At 51.8% G+C, this 21,570-nt stretch overlaps 1 protein-coding gene across 5 annotated transcripts in view; it reads right to left on the bottom strand.

Annotated features, from left to right (window-relative positions):
- Positions 1-61: 61 nt before the first annotated feature.
- Positions 62-21,570, bottom strand: part of PDPK1 (3-phosphoinositide dependent protein kinase 1) — a 79,475-nt gene continuing 57,966 nt past the window's right edge. For all 5 annotated transcript variants that reach the window (XM_073899631.1, XM_025877138.2, XM_025877137.2 and 2 more), the window contains 7 exons: positions 20,274-20,342; positions 19,960-20,056; positions 18,756-18,929; positions 15,178-15,395; positions 7,093-7,150; positions 6,138-6,290; positions 62-5,841 (listed from right to left, as the gene is read on the bottom strand). In XM_073899631.1, coding sequence (XP_073755732.1) covers positions 5,725-5,841; positions 6,138-6,290; positions 7,093-7,150; positions 15,178-15,395; positions 18,756-18,929; positions 19,960-20,056; positions 20,274-20,342 — 886 coding nt within the window. In that variant the 3' untranslated portion in view covers positions 62-5,724. The remainder of the gene's footprint in view (positions 5,842-6,137; positions 6,291-7,092; positions 7,151-15,177; positions 15,396-18,755; positions 18,930-19,959; positions 20,057-20,273; positions 20,343-21,570) is intronic.

A 21,570-nucleotide genomic window follows, 5' to 3' on the forward strand; every position in this document is an offset into this window, starting at 1 on the left:
CAGGTGGCCACCGAGCCCGACCCACGCCCCCGGTCAAAGAAGAGTTAGGCCAGCGAGCGTCTACACTCTACATGCTTTTTATTACAAGACTACCGAGCGTACGTGGAAAATTCATCATCCAGTAACTACATCTAAAGCACAAATATTTGAAAAAAAGAGAAGAAACAGATTCATTAAATTATGATTAAATCATTGACCAAATAGAAAATTTATATAATAAAGCCGGAAAAAAAGTTGTAAAATATAGTTTACAATAATTATTCACATTCAAGGCTGTACATCAATACATACAACAACGTGGCCCCGAACATGAATTCAATCCAAATAATTCATATATTAGATTTTAAATAACACAGACTGAACTAGAGGCCAACAATAGCCAGCAAATAACCTTATATAAGAATAAAAATACAAAAGTGTATATCCTAATATCATTGCATTATTTGTTTTCATAAGTTTTAAATTTTTGCTTTGCCTGTACATCACAGTTACAGCTACAGACCAGGTAGAGAATTTTACACGTTCTAACTGACTGCCACCAACCTGAAAGACAGCTAACATACTATTGATTCATCCGATTTTGCGTTATGGAACAGCTACAGCAGTTCTAAATAATGCAAAAATTTATTTTTGTCAATGTCCAATTGAACTTCGGGTAAGGAGAGGCTTTTCAACAGCAAAACGACCCCTATTCATAAGTCATTCTCCCAGACTGGTTGGGACTAGGGTGGATCACACGCTAAAAAAAGGTCTGCCTTTTGTAAAAAGTTCTCTGTATGCGAAGTTTGGTGTCTCTTCACACTGAAGTGGGTTCTGGAGAAAATTCAGGTATACATGTAGGCTAGTTCAGTTGCCCATCACAGCTGAGCTACAGATAAAACTGCTCTTGGCTGGAACAGCTCCTTCCCCAGACCAGTTCTCCACAGGCAGCCTGATTTGCAACTCCCCAACTTTGGGCCAGCAGCCTGCCCCCCCTCAGATGCTCTGGAAGAGACTCCTGCCCTGATTTGGGGCACTTGCCAGTATAGGCTGCCCTAAGTGGGAAGTGCCACACCCACCTGAGTCACCGTCAGCTCATTTGAGCTTTGGATGAAAACAAACAATGTGGAAAAATGTACAGGACAACATCTCTAAGGATAGTACCTGCATCCTATTCTGGCAAGCGGCTGCAGCCTCCGCGGTCTGGGGAGTGAGCACCCTCAGTCTGTGGACCGGACAGGGGACAGGGGACCTGGGGTGTCAGAGGAGGGCAGTAAGTCCAATTCTGCACAATCCAGCCAAAAATCTCTGGTAGACTCAAGTGACACTGAGCACAGCACCTAAAAAATCTCTCACGCACCTCTCCTCTCAAAATCAATGGACCCCAAACTAAAGTGGAGAAATTAGGAATGAAACCAAATTGGGTGTTCTGGGTTTGAAGACAGCCAGACAACCTGCAACACCGTGAGGGAGGACAGGGGAGGAGTCCCGAAAGCCATGTGGGCCAGGACAATCACCCTCTACAGTGAAAAGGCCTGGCCACTGCGCTCTACTAACTGATAAGACTTTCCTACTGAGTGCCACCATTTGAAGAGCATGGGGGCAAATAACCTTATGTTAAACCCAACTGCCTAAGTGGTCTCCTTCTCAAGTAAGATTTTGCTCTTTTACTGATTCCAAATGGCCCAATGTATTTTCGGAGTCTACACACTTAATTACAAATCATCTACTATGCATGTGGCAAGGTCAGTTCAACACTTTTTCTCTCTTAAGCCTGTGCAGATGCAAATTCAGTACCATTGTGGACACAAAGTACGAGCTTCTGAAAGTATCACCAAGCAGGTGAAAGCCACAGCAGCAGGGATGGGAAGGTAACTAACATGCAAGCATCACCAGATTCTGTCAATGAAAATAAGGAAATGCACTTTTGGAAAAATCTGTCACAAAAGGACTGCAATAAATGATATCATTTTAGCATTGTGGGGGGAAAAAAAAAGCGCAGTCTTATTAAAACGTTCTTTGGAACACACACCTTAGCAGAAACTGATTTGTCCAGAATCTGTAGGACAACTGAGGAGGTTGTGTGCTGGAACTCTGAGCATCTAAGCCTCAGATCAAGACAGAGGAAGAGAGACTAATACAACCTTTAAAACAAACTCTTTGTGACCCCAAAACACTACTTCTAGGAACCGAGGGTGGGGGGCGATCAGAGTCAAAATCAAAGATTTATGAGGGTATTCATCACAGCATTATTTAAATAGTGAAAAACCAGAAACCATCTAAATGTTTTGTAACAGGAAAATGGTCAGATAAGTTATGATAAAAATGATAACCATATTAAGCTCTACAATCACTAAAAACAATGTTTTTAATCATTGTTCATGACGTGGAAAAATGCCTAAGATAAATTATCAAGTGAAACAAGCCAGATGCAGAACAGTGTGTTTCATGTTCCCACTTCAGTTTAAAAAGCAAACAAATGTGTGCATGGGGGGTGGGGGGGCTATACACCAAAATGTTCACAGTGGTCTCTTCTGGGTGATAAGCCTACAGCTGATGTTCTCAGAAAGCAAATGTTTTAAGAAAGCACAGAACCACCTTGAGCCCCTGGGCTGGCACCTGGCCCTGGGTGAGTCTGTGCCACGGGGCCGATTCCTGCAATGCCTATAGGCCTCGGCCACAAATACCACAGGGCAGCAGTAGGGGCCTGGAGAAGGTGCGGGGCCCACCAGCTCCGAACAGCCCAGAGAGGCATCTCCCGCAAAGCAGGTCTGTAACACACTCCTCAGAGCCAAGGTTCAGAACAGCAGGTGCAATGCCTTTGTGCACCCCACGGGGCCACCTGCTACACGACCCATCGCCCACTGTCCTGGTCAGGTCCACAGAAAAGAGGGAAGGAAATAGCCCCACCCAAACCTGGCTTCCTGGAGTTCCCAGAGAGAGGCAAGGCACAGTGGACCACCTGAGCCTCTGGAGGCCACAGCCCCACCCCCTCCCCTCCATGCCCTGCGAGGCCACATGGTGGGGGACCGGCTCTGCTTGCCTGCCATGTGGTTGGCACTGAACCTTCTCCTGGCCCTCACTAAGACACATGGCTCCTGAATCTAATCAACAGGGCACTTTCTTTCTCAGTGTGGATGAATCACCTGTACTTCCATGTATGTCTGGTACATACTCGATTGACAGCCATGCCCACATCTTAGAATGCAAGGCACCTGCACCGGGGACAGGCACTCTAAGGACAAGCTGCATACAACGAAAGCCAACACGGACAAGCACAGGGTAGGAGAAGAACATGTACGTGCCTTAAAAAAAAAGAGGGGGGGGGAGAAGGCTCTGAGAGGAGAAAAGGTGGCGAAGGGATAAGGGCTCAGCTGTCACTGGCTCAGGCAAGGGCAGTCACTTCAATTCTGTCAGCTGCGAGCTGAACCCTGAACCCCTCATTCTCTGGTTCCGGAGGTTACGATGGAGCTGGTGGGTGAAGCCCAGGAGGTAGTGGCGCTGTCCAGAGAGGAATGCAGCGGACGCTGTGTCTCTCCCAGAACAGCCCAGCCGGGCGCTCTTGTTAGAGCCAAACGCCAGCCCTGCTCGTTTCCCCATAACCAGACCCAAGGAAGAACACTGTGCAAGAGCAGCCCCCGACTCTCCGAATGGCACGCCCACAGACGCAGGTGTCCTAAAGGTAAATGATCAACATGGGGAATAAGCTGGAAGTGACATTCCTGAAGGCCTAGAGAGACTTAGTTTTTGAAAAGCAGGTGAACACAGGCAAGCCTCTTCAACAGCGGGGAGGAAGAGGGGAACGTGACCTATGACCCTGGCCCCGGGCAGCATCCCGCTTCCCTCGGTGCCCCAAGGGCAGGCACGCCCCCCACAGCTTGGCACCCACACGGGCGTGGGCACACACATGCACCCTTGCTCACTCATGCACGCACAGCTCTCACAGAGCAGTGCACAAGACCCAACAGGAAGCCGCTGGCACTCCCCGCCCCACTTCCGCTCCCATCCGCCCCCCTGCGCATGGCCCAGCGGGGTCAGCTCCACAGCCACACTCCCCTCACCAGGAAGACACAAGGGCCACTCTTAACACTAAACACGTTTGAGAAAGACATCTTTTCTCTCGATTTGGACCACTCGTAAACACGGGGTGACAGATGGTTTGTTCGAGATAGGAGATGGGGGCAGAGTGGTCAGGGGGGACCTCTCCTGTGTGAGCCTTCTGCTGGTGCCTTCGTGAAAGTCTCCAGGAAACGGCAAAGTTGTTCATCCCCTGGGGACAGAGATGAGTCTGTGAGCAGCCTGCAGGCAGCAGTGCCTCCACCCGCCCCACCCCCCACCTGGGGCTGTAGACTGCCCTCAAGGGACAACCTGGGTAGGGAGAGGAGCTCTGAGCACCCCCAGGTGCACCCGCTTTCTCTGTCCAGGGAGCAGCAGCAAAGAAATCAAAGGACCAGCAAATCTTGGACCCCCTGCAGTAGGTATGCAGCACTGTGCTGCCTCTGAAAAGAGAAAGGCAGGCAGGCTGAAAGCACAGGGGGCAAGCAGGCTGGGTGCTCAGACTGCAGTGTGGTGTTCCTACCCCTCATGCAAGGTGAGCAACATTTTTTCCCGGCAAGGTCCACAACTTGATGGGGATAAATGACCTGGCAGCATGAGAAGGTTTTCAGACTTTCACTGTGGAGATGGGAATGTGCTGGGGAGTCAGGCTACAGGAACGTTCCCTCACCACAAAAGGGGTGTGTGTCACAGCGGGTTGACCGCTGGTGCCCAGAGACCCTCAGCCCTAGCAAACCGCGCCGGTTTGCCTGCATGTTCCACCCTCGGACCAAACTCTCAGGAGGGGCTCATCAGGCAGCACTCCTCCACGTGGGGGACGCCAGGCCCAGTCTGCCCTGATGCCCTGGCCTCGCCCGGAGTGGGGCACAGCCTTCCCTGTCTCCTGGCGCAATTGGGTGCCCACTTCTCACAGTGCTCTTTCCAGACCTGTGCTTCTTTCGAGCTCCACAGGGCCAACCCCGCTCAGAGGGATGTTCAATGCGAACGGCCTGCTGGCACCCTCCAACCTCAGCAGCAGCTCCGCAGCGCACCCCGACAGCCCACTCCACGTCTCCCCGCCTGGAGCCTGCCCAATGAACACAAGCCATGGAGTGCTCACAGCCAGAGCGATGCAAGAAGGCAAGCAGGGGCCCTGGCAGGGCAAAGGGGCATCAAGTAAGGGACACAAGAAAAGAAGCACACAGACCAAAGCCAAGAACCCTCCCACCCGCCAGAGATCGAAGTCACCCTGGCAGAGGCGTGCATGGGGCTCCCTGCCGACGGGTTCTGTGATGACCTAGGGGCAGGAAGAGCCCAGACACACACCCCATCCCCTCGGCCACAGGAGGACCGGCCGGTGCATGACCAGGGCATGTGATGCAGAGCTGGTGACCCGAGCCTGTTCCACTCGCCCGGGCGGGAATCAGGTGGACGTGCACGGCGCTGGGTCCCCAAGGCAAAGAGAGCTTGGGGAGCCTCCACAGAGCACAGAGAGCAAGCAAAGCGACCCTGAATTCCTTTTTGTTATTGGTTTTGTTCTTTGTGTGGTTGGGTATTTTTTTCTTCTTTTCTTTTAAATAAAAAAGCTGCAAGGTTCCGCCGTCTGCGTCCCCCTTGAGATGGCTGGCAGGTGGTCTGGAAGCGTCCCGGAGGGCGGCGAGCCGCGCTGGGGCAAGTGTCCTGGCAGCGACTGTGGCAGCCGCAGACCTGTCACTGCACAGCAGCATCTGGGTGGCTCTGGTATCTGTGTCTCCACACTTCCTGGATCTTTTTGCACCATTTGTGAGCATTCCCACTCGGGTCCATCAGGTAATACGTCCTGTTCGGCTGTGGAGACAGAAACCGTTTAACGATGCTGAGGGGTCCCGCCGAGAGCAGCACCCTACTGCAGCCCCCAAGGGTACCTCTGGAGGCACACGAGCATGTGGGTTTTCCCTGCGCATATGTGCAGACATCACACATGCGGGCAAGGACCTACAGTTCCCTTAGGTCACCCCCACCCTGACAGACAAGCACAGGGGCCTGGGGGCCCAGCTCGGGGCTGAGCTGGGAGCGTGGGGCCCCGGGACACGAGAAGAGGGGGAGACAACTGCCCTGCAGAGAATCCGTACAGACAAACTCACCGTGTGCACGAAGAAGGTTTTAAAATTCTTAGCCTCCGGTCGGAGTTCTTGTGACCATGGAATTTCGCCTTTCAGGACTTTGTTGACAGGATCCACGTAATACAAATGTGGCCCTTCTGTAAGCAGTAACTGTCGTCGTCGTGCAAACAAACCCTGATGCAAAACGAGAAGACCCTGCTGGTCAGGGCTCAGAAGTGGGAGTCGGCAGCACCTATCGCGGCCTCAGAGGCTTGGCCATCACAGCAGCCCGAGGCTCAGGACCAGCGCCAGCCCCCCGTCTGCTCACCTGGGACCTGGCCTCTCAGGTCAGAGAGGGACAGGCAGAATGAAGCGCCCAGCCTGCCCGGCCTCTGTGAGCTGGATTCCAATGGCCCCACTTGGGCGTGTCTCCCTCCTGTTGCCACATGAGGGAGCGGCAGCACCGGCAGGCAAACCCAAGCCTTGCTCCACCCAGCCTGCCAGGGACAATCAGGGCGCCCCTCATGCTCTCTGCTCCATGAGGGGAGGGGGGGCCTCCCCACTGCTGGCACTGACCAGGGCGGCGTGTGCAGCACGGCCAGGAACAGAGGCCTGGGGCCTGAACTCAGAAGGGCCCATGTCGGCAGACTGTTTGTGGAGTCTGATATTTTTGACACAATCCATGAAACAAATAAAAAATTTCAAAAACAATTCTAATGAACTAAGAGACAACTTGATAGGGTATCAAAACCCCAAGCCAGAAACGAGAGGCTGTCTATTTTACCACAGCCTTCCTGTGTGGTTTCAAACAGCTTCCCCCAAGTGGCTCAAGTCTTCCTTAGCCGTCAAATCTAGAAATGATCTTTCAGAGAAAGGGAACCAAGACCAAGGACACATGCGCAGCAAGGATCAGCCAGAGCCCGCTGCAAAAGGCCAGACCCTGACGCGGCTGAGGGGTGACAGACCCTTGGGGAGATGCAGCGAGAGTCCGACTTACCTTCCGCTTATCTACGGGACCCATCTTTAGTATTAGGTTATTTTCTACAAACTGGTGCCTATAAAAAGAAGGAAACAAGAATGAGACGCTCACGTTGAGTCAGGGACAGAAATTCTCCCCAAGCTCCTCCACTCAAAACGAACTTGCTGAGGGCATCTGCGTGCCTTGCCCAAGCCTCTCTCGTCACAGCCCCAACTCGCTCCAGGAACTCAGGAGGCCCCAAGTGTCAGAGAGGGTGCACGCAGGTGCCCACTGCTCGACAGCTTTCGATCGGGGTGTGCGGACCAGCACCGTTGCCTGCTGCTACCTCTGGCTTGGCAGCACAAAGGTGGCAGCGAGGGGACGCCGGTCCTCCTTCATGTGAACAAAGCTGGGGTGAACACAGGGCCCCTGAAAGGGTGGAGGCTTCCAAGAGTCACCCCAGGACACAGACTGCTGGCCACGCACTACCTCCCCAAGCTGGGCCTCCCAATCCAATGCTCAGAAACCACCAAGCAGCTGAGAATCACAGATCCTGGAAAGACCCATGCCGGACACGGTCTGAGAACACCTTCTCTGGTGTTTCTACCATAGTAACACAGCACTCCTACTCAAATATGGCAGGAGTTTGGAAGAGAAAGCTAGGAACACAACTTTGACTTAATGTGCATTCTTAGCAAGTATAGTTCACTTTGACTCCAAGGAGGATAAAAAAAGGTTGTTTTAATGTCTACGGGTTCTTGCTTTTGGTTAAAGTGAATAGTTGCCGGTTTATGTTCTGACTTTACTGAAATTCCTGATCTGAAGATCTACTGTAGAACACAGTATTTTTTATTTGGAAAGGCCTAAGACAACTGTCACCTCCAACAGTGACTGTTTTATTACCACTTTAGTATCTGAGCGCACCCACCCAAGACCCAGTGCGTGCAAGACAACTGGCCAAGCTGGCAGAACCATGTTTTCCCATCCAGCTCACCTGGCCCCGAGGTCTGCCCATGCTAACCCAACCAGACCCAGGCCGGCTCCAGAGCTCACAGAGGACCCATTCCCAAGGACCCAGCCTACATGTGAGTGGACATAGCCGCAGGTGGATTCTGAAAACTAAAAAGAATTTTAAAGAAAACAGTGCTGTATGAGGGAAAGTACAACACCTCCCTCTCAGAGGTACTTAAAAACCAAACAAACAAACAAAACCAAGCCTTGAAACAAAGAGGAAAAAAATTTAGGATATTTTTGAAAAGCAGATAGAATGATCTGCAGTGCAGAAACAGATCAAACAGAAAGCCTCTTCTAACCAACAGACCCTAATGTAGAAGAACTGGATGTGTAGTAAAGAACCACAAACTAACCATAAGGAGAAGACTTGAATTAACTGTAATGGGTGTGGGGAGTCGGGGGTGGGGGGAGGTAGCCAGACCCCCGGGGCGCTGGGCTGATGGTGCCACAGCACCAGGGAAGCCTGACAGGTCTCACAGTATCTTTGCAGCTTCACGTGGTGACAGGAGACACCGAATAAAATATTAATCAAACAAGAGATTCTGGTTTTCCCTGAGCTTGAGAAACTAGGGAAGATTTTCCTTGAGGATAGTTGACACTGAGTCCAGTTCGCCGGCAGCCTCAAAGCAGCCCAACCCCACTGCCAGGGCAGAGCTAGGAGAGGGGGGAGGAGTTCCTGTCTAAGCAGCAGTCAGGACCACGGGGGGACAAAAGCACCTCCAACTACAGAACCACCACGGTGAACCAGGAGACAGGCTGGAGAGGTCTTCAGTAAATATGGCCCACAGGGTCAACATCACTCTGCAGAGCACATGCAAAGCAACAGGAAAAGCTTAAAGCTAAAAAAAAAAAAAAAAAAAAAAGAGAGAGAGAGAGAGAGAGAACAAAGGATACAAACTAGCAATTCCCCAAAGAGGGCGTGGCCCCAAAATTTTCAATGGCTCTAAGTAAACAAAACTGAGCTAGCTGCCCTTCCTGGATGCCCTACTGGGGTTGCCCTGGTCTGTGTGTGAGCACCTGCTCAGCACGGGAACCTGTGGTCCTGAACTTGAAACTCGCTTAAAAGCAATTTGGAAATGATGTATTGAGACGTAATCCCACTCCCAGCCATTTACCCTCAGGAGGTAAAGAAAAATGAAGATTAGAAGCACAGATGTCCACAACAGTATCACAGTGAAACCAAAACCACAGCAATGGCTCAGCAACAGAACATTCTGGCACTGCAGGGAAGCAGGCAAGCCCCTTCCTCATCCCTGCCGTGAGGACCCCACTGACAGAGCCCAGCCTGACTATGTGGACCAGCACGCTCTCGGGCCCTGTCACACGCGCACAAGCGCAGCCCCCGCCTTTCGCACTCCTCCCAGGTGTTGACAGCCAATGCGGGCTCCTGACTGGATCCAGTGGCTGGGGTGAAACAACCCCGAGGCAGGACGCAGAGAGGCTCCAAAGCTCCATTATTAGCACAAATGCCACAATGCAATCGTGCAGTGCGTTTGCCAGTTAGCTCACAACAGGCTGCTAGTGAGCTACCTTGGAAACTTTAAGCACTTATTAAAGGAATTATTTTTACTTCAAAAAGTCAATTTCCACTCCCCTGAAAATGCACCCCCCGCCCTGTGCACGAGGTGCGTTTTCCTCGCTGGCAAGTGGTGGACGCCATCTGCAGACTCATAGCTGAAGCCAGACCCGAGTCAGAGACTCTCAAGAGTGTGGTCAGCAGATCGTGCTGACCACACAGTGACGCTCACCACTGGCTCTGTGCCGACGTCCACGCAGGCTTGCCCATGGTTGTTTCGCTAGGGGGGGATGCTGTCGAGGTACTCCTTCCTCCTGATTCCAAAGCCAGGGTTCTCTCCTCCTCACCCTATCCCTCTAGCAACGCCCAGGCCCCAAGAAGGTCATCTTGGAAGATGCAAGCCTGAGGCCACAAGCAAGTCTGAGCCACTTCAGGGCACAGTCACTCCCAGGGAAGCCGAGCGAGCCGGCCAGAACCCCGAGGTGGCTCTTCTGACCACCTCAGGAAGGCTCTCCACACTGGGCTTTGACCCAGGGATGGAAGAACAAGTGACCAGTTTGCTCTAAAACGCCAGTTCTGGGGACCCCTTTACACCCTCAAACTTGATGGAAGATCCCAAAGAAATTTCCTTTATTGGGGTTACACATTGATATTTAGGTAGGAGAAATTAAAACGGAGACATTTTTAAATACTTAATTCATTAAAAACCACAAATAAAACCATCACATACTAATATAAATAACATTTTTATTCAAGAGTAACTTTTTTCCAAAATAAAGACAATTCTTTATTGGGAAGCATGACCCCACTGTACATTTTGCATATCTCCTTAGTATCTGGCTTTGGAGAAGATGGCTGGGTGACCCCCCCATCTGCCCCAGCCTTCACTGGGCTGTGCCCCACTATGCACGCTGGAGCACACGAAGGACTCAGCCTCACTGAGTCAAGTAGCTGGAACAGGAAGGAGTGCCTTTAAAAGCCTCTTCAGATGACGACGGGCATTCTTCTTTGATAATGCACCCAAATTCAACAAGCGGAGTTCCTTCAAGGTTTGTTGCCACCTGGAGTCGGAGTCCCACGACGGCCCTCTCACACTCTAGAGACACTAGAACTCATCGGTGTACCTGGCACTTTGAACAGCTCTGCCCCCAGCACCCACCTGGAAAACGGTGGTTTGCCGAGTCATGGAAATCTTCCCAAACTGACAAATTACCTCCCACGGTATCAGCCAATCAACTCATTACCGTCACGACCTCTCTCAAGTCTTTAAGTCCTGGGAAGATGTCAAACTCACAGAGAGGGATAAAGGTTCCCCAAATCCTAATATCGATTTTATGACTGGTAACAAATACTGGCAGTTGTTTGTCTTAAAGGACAGGCTCATTCCACTCCTTTTCCAGAAAAAAATGGCCCAACGGCCAAGTCTGAATAACCCCAGTTTGCCAGGAAAACACTGTAGTGAAAACGGTCTCGCATGCAAAGAGAAGCTGACCACGCTCCCAACACCACTGCTTTGCTTGAGAGAATTCACTCTTGGCTTGGCAGCAGAGATACTTCCTGCACACTTCCCATTTCATTCAGACTACTAATAAAACCAGTAATTTTTGACAACTAGTCCCAAGTGAGCCTGGTTTCTTTTCTTCCCGGGCGTGCACAGAAAGCCGCGGTGCTCGCGCACCGCCTGGTGCCACAGCCTGGACTCTTGACCTGCCCCCCGAGGCTGTGCCCGCCACTGCTCCTGCAGCACGGGTGCCCAGGTCAACAACGCATCTGTTCCAGAACAAGCAGTGAGATTCCAAGGCAGGACTCGAGGCAGACCCTGCCCTGAGCCTGAGGAGGCATACACGCAGCTGACAATTGTTCTTCATGCGAGTCTGACGGAGAAACTGACTGCAACTGCAGAAGAGGCAACCTTCCCAAATGGTAAGATCACTCCGGTGGTTGCCGGACAAGTTGGTATGGTGTGTGCCATAAGCATTCTGGGAAACTCTCTGGCTGATGAACTTGCCCTTGTGGATGTTTTGGAAGATAAACTCAAAGGAGAAATGATGGGTCTGCAACATGGGAGCTTGTGTCTTCAGACAGCTAAAACTACGGTGCATGAAGACTACTCTATGACCGCCGACTCTAGCATTGGGGTGGTAACTGCAGGGGCCCTCCCCAACAGGAGGGAGAGAGCCAGCTCAGTCTGGTGCAGAGGAATGTCAGTGTCTTCCAATTCACCATCCCTCAGATAGTCCAGTACAGTCCTGGTGGTGCTGTGACTGTGGTTTTCAACCCACGGGACGTCTCACATATGTAACTAAGGGGACTACGCAAGCACTGTGTGATTCCAAGTGGGTGTAATCCGGATTCTGTTAGATTTCACTATCTTACGGCTGAAACACTTGGCACTTATCCCAGCAGCTGCCATGGATGGACTTTGGGAGAACATGGCGACTCAAGAGCAGATGTGTGGAGTGAACACGGCAGGCATTTGTGCCCAGGAACTGAATCCAGAAATGGGAACAGATGGTGACAGTGGAAACTGGAAGGGAGTGCATACGAGGGTGGTTCAAAGTGCCTATGAAGTCATCACACTCAAAGGACATACCAACTGGACTAGTGGATTAAATATGGCTAAACTCACTGAATCCATGTTGAAAATCTAGCCAGGATGCATCCAGTGACAATGATGGTGCAGGGAATGCATGGCACTGAGAAAAGTATTCCTGAGCCTTCCATGTACCCTGAATGCTTGGGAATAAATGGGTGTGATCAGCCAGAAGCTGAAGGATGATGAGGTTGCTCAGCTCAAGAAAATGCAGATACCTTGCGGGACATCCACAAAGACCTAAAGGCCTGTGACTTCCGGCTTCTAGAGCTTTCAACACCACAGTGTAATTAACCATGAATGATCCTCTAGCTTTCATCCATGTGCATGGACTGCGGTTAGCTTTTCTCTTCCTAAATATGTGAATTTGGGCTCAGAGACTTGAAGATCACACTTGGTTCAATGCTTGCAATATGAGCAGCATCTGGAGATTTAGCCGCTCATAAGGAAAAAATGTAACTCGGCCAGATGGATGCCAACTCACTCCTGGTGTCCACAGCCGCCTCTTTAGCCCAGCAAGCTGATGCACCAGGGCCCGTGGCAGTGCCGGGACTCCTCACCCCGACTGTCACCCGGCAGGCACTCCGCCATGTCGAAGGCCCAACACTCCTTGGCCTCCCAGCTGTCGAGTGCACTTTCCCAGCCTGGACAACGTAACTTCTAAGATTCCACAGCGGCTTCTGAAGTTTGGCTCTGAAAGAGCTCCTCACATGTACACTTACAACAAGCTATTCCTTTATCATTCCAACTCTGAATGACAGGCCTCTGGCGCTGCAGTTCCACCGGCACCAGAACAGTACGCAAAACCGTTCTGTTGAGAGACACGGACGGAAGGCACTGACATGCCCACGTATGAGGGGAAGAGAGCCCCGGCCTGTTGTAGCTCTGTATCTACAGTTCCGCCCAGTGTCTCCGGAACACGCATCGGAGAGCGCTCTGACAGCCCTCGAATGTGGGTGGGGCTGCTAGGGGCTGAAAAAGCACATCTCTCTCTGAGTCAATATGAAAAATGTTATAAATGTCCTTTTGTTTTAAATATATCATTAAGATCTACAATGATAGTTTCAGATAAAATTTAGAAATGTTTTCCAGAAATCTTTAAATTTTATTGCAAAACAAGTCAGCAAAGTGCCCTGAGGTTCTGTTGTGTGTCCACGTAGGCCTAAGGAAAACTTCAGGATTTCAAAGCAAGGATTTACCAGATGACACCAAGTTGCAGTGATTATAGCAGGTGTAACTGAAGACAGCTAAGAGCACAGCAGAACTACTGAGAATTCACTAAATCTCTAAAGCTGTACATATTTATACTGTAAACCTACTCCTGTCGATTCAAAAAGGACAAAGCATACAGCCCAGTAGCTGCCAAAGCAACATCACAGTCCAGGGTGCAGCCTCTGAAGATGTGTACTACACACACTCGGAGAATGACAGGGAGAAAGCAAGAAACCTCTTAATGCTATTACACAATTATTACCATGCCCCTTGGGCTGTACACTGAGTGCCCTGTCGTAAGAACAAAGATCTTGCCCTGCCAGATAAGAGATGCTGCAAGCTTTGAGAATCACCAGCCCAGAGAGCCTGAACCTGGAGGGAAGGGATGAGAAGCCGGAACAAAGGGAGGGAAGGCAAGAGGCCTCAGTCCTGCCCAGAACCCAGGCTGCAGGGCCTCAGGGGGGGCCCTAAGCAAAGGCACACAAGCCTTCTGGGGAGTCACCCCAAGGCTGCAGGACAGCAGGCCCAGGAAGCTTGGCGCACAGACCTGCCCAGAGTGCCCGGCCTGGTGGTGCTCACACCGTTCTGACCAAAGCCCCTTCCTCCCTACTCTGTACACACTGATACTCCTAAGCACCACCACTTTAGGAAAGGTAAACTCCCGAGAACTGTAGGTTATTCCAGTTGGCTGACGTCTAACTACACTTTTACTGGAGACAATTAATTTCTAATGGTTTGCAACCCTGGCTTCATCACCCACTGCTTCTCCTTTGCACCCTGCCTCCTCCTCTTACTCCTCCGGGCCCGCCTAGCCCAGCCCGCCACCCAGCCTGCCTCCTCCCTCCATGCCCATGCCAACCCAACGCACCTCCCCGCTCATCCCTGCGCCGGACTCCCCTCCACCCAAGTGAAAGGTGAAACCAAAAAAATGCATGAAGAAAGTGTCAGGGTAGACACACTCTTCTCAACATGACCAAGACAGAAAACAGAAAATAAAAACACAGACGCGTTTGACTTTGTAAGAATTTAGAACTTCTATACAAAAATACACACCAAAAAAACTGAAAAGACAAACTGAAAAAAATGTTTGTGAAACATACAACAAAAATATTCTTTGCGTCCATGGCTCTCAGAGTCAATTTCCAAAAGATGGAAAGTGTACAAGAAGAAAAATAGTCAAAGAAGACCAAGTACCTCAAAAGATAAATAGAAACAGCCAATGATGTTTGCCTCAACCAGGATACAGATGCAAATTACCATGACCCATCTTTAGAGCATCAAAGTGCTTCAGGAGAGGCAAGAGTGCTGGGAGACGGGGGTTCTCCAGCACCGTGGACACAAAGCACTGCATCCTCACGAGTGCTCACACTTACTCCACCTGCCAAACCAGGGCTCCCCCTTATCAGAAACACCCAGGCAAGTGGGAAAACCTACATGCAAGAGATGATCTGCAATAGTGAAAACTCTGGAACGCCCCACATGCCTCACCTAGGGGCATGCACGTCAGAACACAGATGCCGGCAAGGCCTGGCTCATTGAGCCCTGAGGGTCTCAAACCCTCTCATCCCCAGGCCAACACCTCCAAACCCCCAGTTCAGGCTGGACCCTTTGAGGGTCCTCGTTTCCCGAGCATGAATGGCAGCAAGGGAGGTGGGAGGTGACGCAGGGCCTTGGCAGGCAGTGGAGATGGAGGGCGGGCGCCTGTGCTCTCGGTCTCCCGCTGCTCGACTCCCACGCACTCGGCTCTGCTCTTCTAAATGGAGCACTGCTTACATCTATGGATTCTTACCAAGGGTTTCCACTGGCCTGCTTCTCCAGTAACAACCTCTTCTCATCTTCGGAGAACTCTAAGTCCAGTTCAAAAGAATTAGTGTCCAGGTCATGGATATACTGCTCGATGTTGCTGCCCGCCGTCTGCGGCAGGCCTGCATCCGAGGCGGACAGGGAGTGGGAGGAGGAGGACGAGGACACCTGCATGCAGCCGAACTGGCTCAGGAGGTTGTCGTACTGCGCAGAGAGAGGGAAGAGTGAGAGCCACGAACGATTTCCCCTTGGGCCCCCAGCCCAGACCCAGCAAGCTCACGCCCTGGAGGTCTCGAGGCCCCCATGGCCGCTCTGACTCCTCCTGCCACCAGATGGCGGGCCCCTGAACCAAGGCAGGGCTGGGTGCTGCCAGGTCTGGTCCCGCTCCTGATGGGCTGACCCCCAGTCTTCATTCCCAGGAAGAGGAGACCCAGGGCCTGGGGACTGGCTGACCCCTGCAAGCCCCGGGCTACCCCAACCAGAGGAAAGAAGAGGAGGGACGGACGGCCTCCTGGGTGCAGCAGCACCCTCCTGTAAGCTCAGGAGCCCTCCTCCTTGACCCTGTGGCTTGACGTTTCTAAAAGTCTGTGGTTGTCACTGTTATGTCCCAATTTGTTCAATTTTTTAAAAAATATATCCCTTTTAACTACGGCAAGTATTAATTCAACTTGATAAAAAGTTGCGGGCTCTTCTGGAGAAAGCTATAAACCGGTGGTCACACGAAAACGGACTTACAGAAGTGCCAAACAGGCAAAGACTGTGCACTCAGATACCCCTGGGGCCGGTGAGAGGGTCAGAGAGCCCCCAACAAAGACCTAAGGAAGAGTGCTCGCCCTTGACGGCCTGCTCCCCACAGCTGCAGGCCCCACGCCTGAACCCCACCCACTGCAGTCAAATACAAGGGAAAAGAAGCCATCAGCAAGGGCTGAGACCAGAGCCCGCGTGTCCTTCCAAGTCCCCTGTGTGGCCAGAAAGGCCCTGGCTGCCACCCTTGAAGGTGGGCCCCGGACACAGCACACTCCCCGCCCACCTGCAGACCATGCTCCCACCCTCCTGACTCACTGCTGGGAGTGGCCTTCTCCCAGGTGCTCACACTGCACAAGACAGCAGGCTCAGCCCCACCTCACTGGCTCCTAGGTGGGACTGACCCTGGCTGGACACTCCTACTGCCCCTCATCTAAGTAAGGTCTTCTTCTAGCACATTCTCTGCTTCTGCTCTGTGAGGACTCCCTGGACCAAGGCCGCCTCTCAACATCCCAAAGTTTACAGAGGCTTCCACCGCCAGGTGTTTCAGGAGCTGCAAGGCCAGTGAGATGGATGTCTCCAACATTTCCATTTCTAAAACAGGGAAACTGAGGCATGGAACTGCCCCCCAAGACCACAGCCTGCTAGCTAGCACCGAATTAGGACTGGTCCTCTATGTCTTTCCCAGCACAGCAGCTGCCCTGCTCTTGTCTCAGCTGTTGGCTTCCCGCCACCATCACCTGGGCGACTCCTGTCTTGGCAGCGGTGCTGCACCGTGCCCCACAGAAAGCTCTAGATGTTATCAGCTCTCTGCTCTTCGATCCTTGGTAGCATCTAGGACAACCCACAGCACAAATGCAAGCCCAGAAAGAGCGTGTGACAAGGGGTGGCACTGGCTGGCATGGGGGTACCTGCTGGCGCGCACTAAGGAAACTCCCCATGATGCCCCAGCACGGAGGCTTTTTCCAAGGGTGCCACACCTGGCACACTCCCTCCAGGGTCTAACCACCAGCACCACCACCAGCCACCGCAGCAGATTAAGAACACACAAGAGAACCAAGTGCCCACTCTCTTCATTCCCTGAGTAAACAGTTCCCAGTTCTTTGCCCCCAGAGGGAGCCTCCTTCCTGCTGAAAAGGACCCCAGATTCTCTCAGAACCTCGTGGATGAGAACATGCCCCTGCCAGACTGTCAACACCCACAGAATGGGAGTGCCCCCTCCCATATGAAATACGTTCCCAGGTCAAGGCTCACTTCACTGTCCAAATGCAAAGTCTGGTACAGCGAGTGCTGCCTGAATACCTCCCCAAGGCTTTCAAACCACACAGCTTTCAAAGCTGAGGATGAGCCATCTAACAGAAAGTAAGCCATTAACCAATGGAGCTGGTTCTAAGATGGCCACACCTGAGTACTGAGAAGCCAGGGTTCGCAGCGAGGTGAATGCGACCAATCAGCAGATAGAAGTCCTGCCCAAGACACTCCACCGTGCATGTTAACACACATGCACAGGCACACACAGCTCCACGAAGCTGAGCCCCAAGTCAACAACGGCCTAAGTGGCCCCTGCAGAGCCGGCAGTCCGAGCAAGCTGCTTCACCGGCCACGGCTCCAGAAGGACATCAGGCCCGGGGGACGGAGTCCTGGGGTGGGGTCCCCAGCAGTCCGCACACACGGAGGCTGCCGACAGCTGAGACCATTGTGGTGGGGAAAGCAGGCCAGTAGTGAGCCCAGATGGCTACCCACACCCGACTCCCTTCAACTCTGGGCACAAAGGATATTTTAGGACAATGAAAGGGTGATGTGTTGTTTACAACAGTAAGGAGACAGAAGAAACTCGGTCTCTGAGAGGATATGAACAGTAATTTTAACTAAGCTATGGATGACTTTTAGATAAAATCTAAATTCCCCAGTCAACTAACGTGGCACTCTATACACGGGAATTGGCTAGAATAAGCCACGATGACAGAAGTTACACCAAGAGAACGGACTGTGGATGGTAACAGAAACATGGGAAATCATATTTAAACATGGGGGGGTCGTGGTGGAGGGTGAGGAGGAGCACAGGACTGCCAAGAAGCCGGTCACTGGTGGTGTGAGGGGGGTGCATGGCCGCTCACTGTACCCCTCTGCCCACTTCCGTGTCTTCACATCCTCCATAAGGAACGTTCAAACAACAAAGTATACTCAAGACCCCACCTCTACTAGGCACAAAAAGCTAACAGTGACCAGTGTCCCCCAAAAGTTCAAAGCAGCAGCACCCGGGGCTTCTGGAAGATGAGAAGCATTCCAGAATGTCTTTAGATGCACGATTACAAAGCACCAGCCAAAAGCAGAAGACAGAAGCCCAGGGGGACAGCATGGAGGGTGCTGCTCCCACTGGTTTCAATCTCCCCAACCCAATGGCAGGCTGCCTCTGAGGGAAAACTAACCACAGTAAGAAAAGGAGACTGCCCTCACCCCCCCCAAGCCTCGCAATCTGCGCTCGGGGCAGATGGGCAGACGGACGCTTCACTGGCCCCCGTACTGGGGAGACTCGGCCAGTGGCTACACAGGGCTCAGCCACCAATAGGTCTATACTGGCCTCCTCTCCAGCCATGCAGTCCACAAGCTGGGCTCCCAGGGCCCATGGCAAGGACTCCCTGTGCACCGAGGAACGGTGGCACACAGCACTGTGGGGCTGTTCCTGACACACACGTGCATGTGCATGCACACGCTCCCCCCAACAGACACACGCACAAACACCACTCACGCATGCACACACCCCCACACACACAGACACACCGCACGCGCGCACATGTGTGCACATGCTGGCTGGCTTACGTTTCCGTAGCAGTCCTCGTCATCCTCTGACATGGCTGGCAGGTAGGCGGTGAGCTTCGGAGGCGTCTGATGCTGCAGGTTCTCCCACGTGATGGACTCGAAGAACGGATGCGCTCGCAGGGGTCCGTACCCTCCCATTTCCTCACAGCCTAATCGCTTCGTGGCATCTAAAACCTGAAACAGAAGTCAACACAAGTCAGTGCTTGGATCGAAAAGTATTTGACAAAAACGTTCTTTGTGAGTACAACTTTTCAAATCTTCTCATCTCAGACAAAGGAGGGCACTAGGGCCTGTCCCGCCCCATCCCACGGCGTGCCATGGACGGCAGAGTCATCCCCGGGGCTTCGTTTACCTCTCTCAAGCTCCTAGCCTTCCCCTTACACAGGTGAAAATAACTCAAAATTTAATGAATAGCATCAAGTGTTCTCTTAAAATACACAATTAAAAAGCCTACAAGAAAAAAATAAACATACTGTCTTTAATAACAAAGAGACCATGAATCTGTCTAGATGGTGAGCTACCACGGACAGAACTCAAAATGCTGTGTTCTCCCACCCGTGCTTCATCTCAAAGGGCCCCAGAGTTGTCTCCTCCCAGATTCAGCTTTATGCCCCCAGACCCACCAAGCATTAGCACGCTGCCTGCTGATGGGACAGGCCCTGGAGAGGCAGGCTGACACAGGGCTGACCCTGTCCCCAAGACAAAGGGAGTGAAGGGGGGGTCCAGCACCCGTGCACACCAGGGCAGGGACACTGCAGCTGCAAAACACAAACTCAAATACTTTTGCTGCGTGAATCGCTTACCTCTACCATAGTACCTGGGTGATCTTTAAAACCTTCCTGCAGCAGACTCTTAAAGCTGACACCCACAGATGTCACTGTGCAGGATTTAGAGCCATCTGCCACTGTAATACACCTAGTTGCTCCAGCAACAAGTAACTTAAAATCCTATGTATGTTAATGAACAAATGCAAAATGATACAATGATTTCCTGTCTTATTAAAGTCAAGAATTGGGCATTTGGAAATTGAAAAGGACTTACAGTGATCAGATGACACAAATCTACCTACACTCATGATCAACCCTAAGACACCCTTCTGTTAAAACACAGGGGCCTCCAGGAAAGCTGCTCTGACTACAAGTTCAGAGGGACTCAAGAGTGTGGCTGTCAGATCATCTTACAGAAGACAATTCAGAATATTTACCAAAAGTTTTTCCACAAGGTCTCTTGCCTTAGGGAAGAATTTTTCAGGAAAGTCATATTCCAACTTAATGATCTTCTGAAATATAAGATATTCATTTCTGTAAAACAAGAAACGCCATCACTTGGGCAGAGTGCACGAACCTCCCCAGCACAGAGCTTTACAATTCCCGGGCCAGCAGTCTCCCTCTCTCCTGCAGAGACACCGCTGCAGAAGTCCCCGAACCCTGGCCCAGCCCTGGCCCAGCCCTGGCGGCTGCCCCCTCCCACCTCTCTTGCAGCTGCTGCAATGGGCTTGGGGGTGATAGGTGGTCTTACCCCGCTCGAAAAGGCGGCAGTCCTGCCACAAGCTGGTATATTATACATCCGAGAGCCCAAAGGTCTGAACTTTAAGGGAGGGGAAAAACAGAGAAGAACGACGTTTGTAAAATGTTCGTGACAAGCACAGTTTACTTCTGCCCTACTGGTTCGTACTGCCCCATCTCTGATCTACTTCTCTTCTTTAAAACCAGGTCAGTGTAGGGTAGGAACCTGCTCAGGGTCCTTCTTGAGGGGGCCTCCCTGGGGACCTGGACTCGGAGAGTCTCACCACACAGCAGGCACTACTGGGCCAGGCCATGCAGCCATTCTCACAGCCCCGCCACTGCCGGGGGGCTCCCAACTGTCTCACAGGGCCCATGTGGACCTGAAGAGATAGCAGAGGTCACTCCTGACAGTGACAGAGAAGCACCTTCTTCCAGCTCTGGGCAGCAGGTGGTGGCGCTGGTAAGGGGGCTCCCGGCACTCACTGCAGGTCCGTACAGCGACAGATCAACTTAGATTCTCTCACAACTCACTCAGCGTTTACCCCCAGAACACAGATGCAAGCCAAGGGGCCAAATGAGACACTCCACAGGATGTGCACAAAGCAAGCTTTAACTCTGTCCCTTCTTGAACTTGTGAAAAGCCATACCCCTCCTTCATAAATATTTTAATTCCACATTTTAAAAGAAACAGTTCTAAACTTCCCTAAGCTGTTTCCAGAACCAGCTAGCAGGGACCCTGGAGGGGATGCTCTTCTCGCCTGTGATGTCGCCGCCCCCTTCCCACCCTGTCCTGCTCACTCTCGCCCCTCAGTGCCTTCTTGGAGCTCATGGCTGACATCAACTTTCATATTTTCTTTCCTCTGGAAATTTTTTTTTCCCTTTTTTAATTTTTTAAGATTTTATTTATTTATTTGACAGAGAGAGAGAACACAAGTCTCTCCCTTGACCAACTGAGTCACCCAGGCGCCCCTGGAAATTTTTCATTCTACTCCCAGCTCAGCACTACAAAATCATCCAGATGCAACTTGTCCCACACCGCCAGCTGCCTCCCCCGAGCCCTGAATGTACAAGGGCTCATGGGCTGCTGCATACAACCAGCTTTTGGAAGAGGCCACGGCCTTCCATTCAGGAGATGAGACTGTAAGGTACGGGTGGAAGGGTCAGGCCAGCCGCAGTGCCGGGGGCAGGAAAGGCATGTGACGTGTGTTAAAACATACAACAGATCAGAAATCTGAGGCACAACATGCAAGTGGAGTGAAGGGCATTTAAAAAATGAATCCACAAGGGCGCCTGTGTGTGGCTCAGTCATC

This window comes from Callorhinus ursinus, unplaced genomic scaffold (assembly GCF_003265705.2).
Source record: "Callorhinus ursinus isolate GAN/ISIS: 27379988/994484 unplaced genomic scaffold, GSC_fseal_2.0 scaffold13, whole genome shotgun sequence".
Lineage (NCBI taxonomy): Eukaryota > Metazoa > Chordata > Mammalia > Carnivora > Otariidae > Callorhinus > Callorhinus ursinus.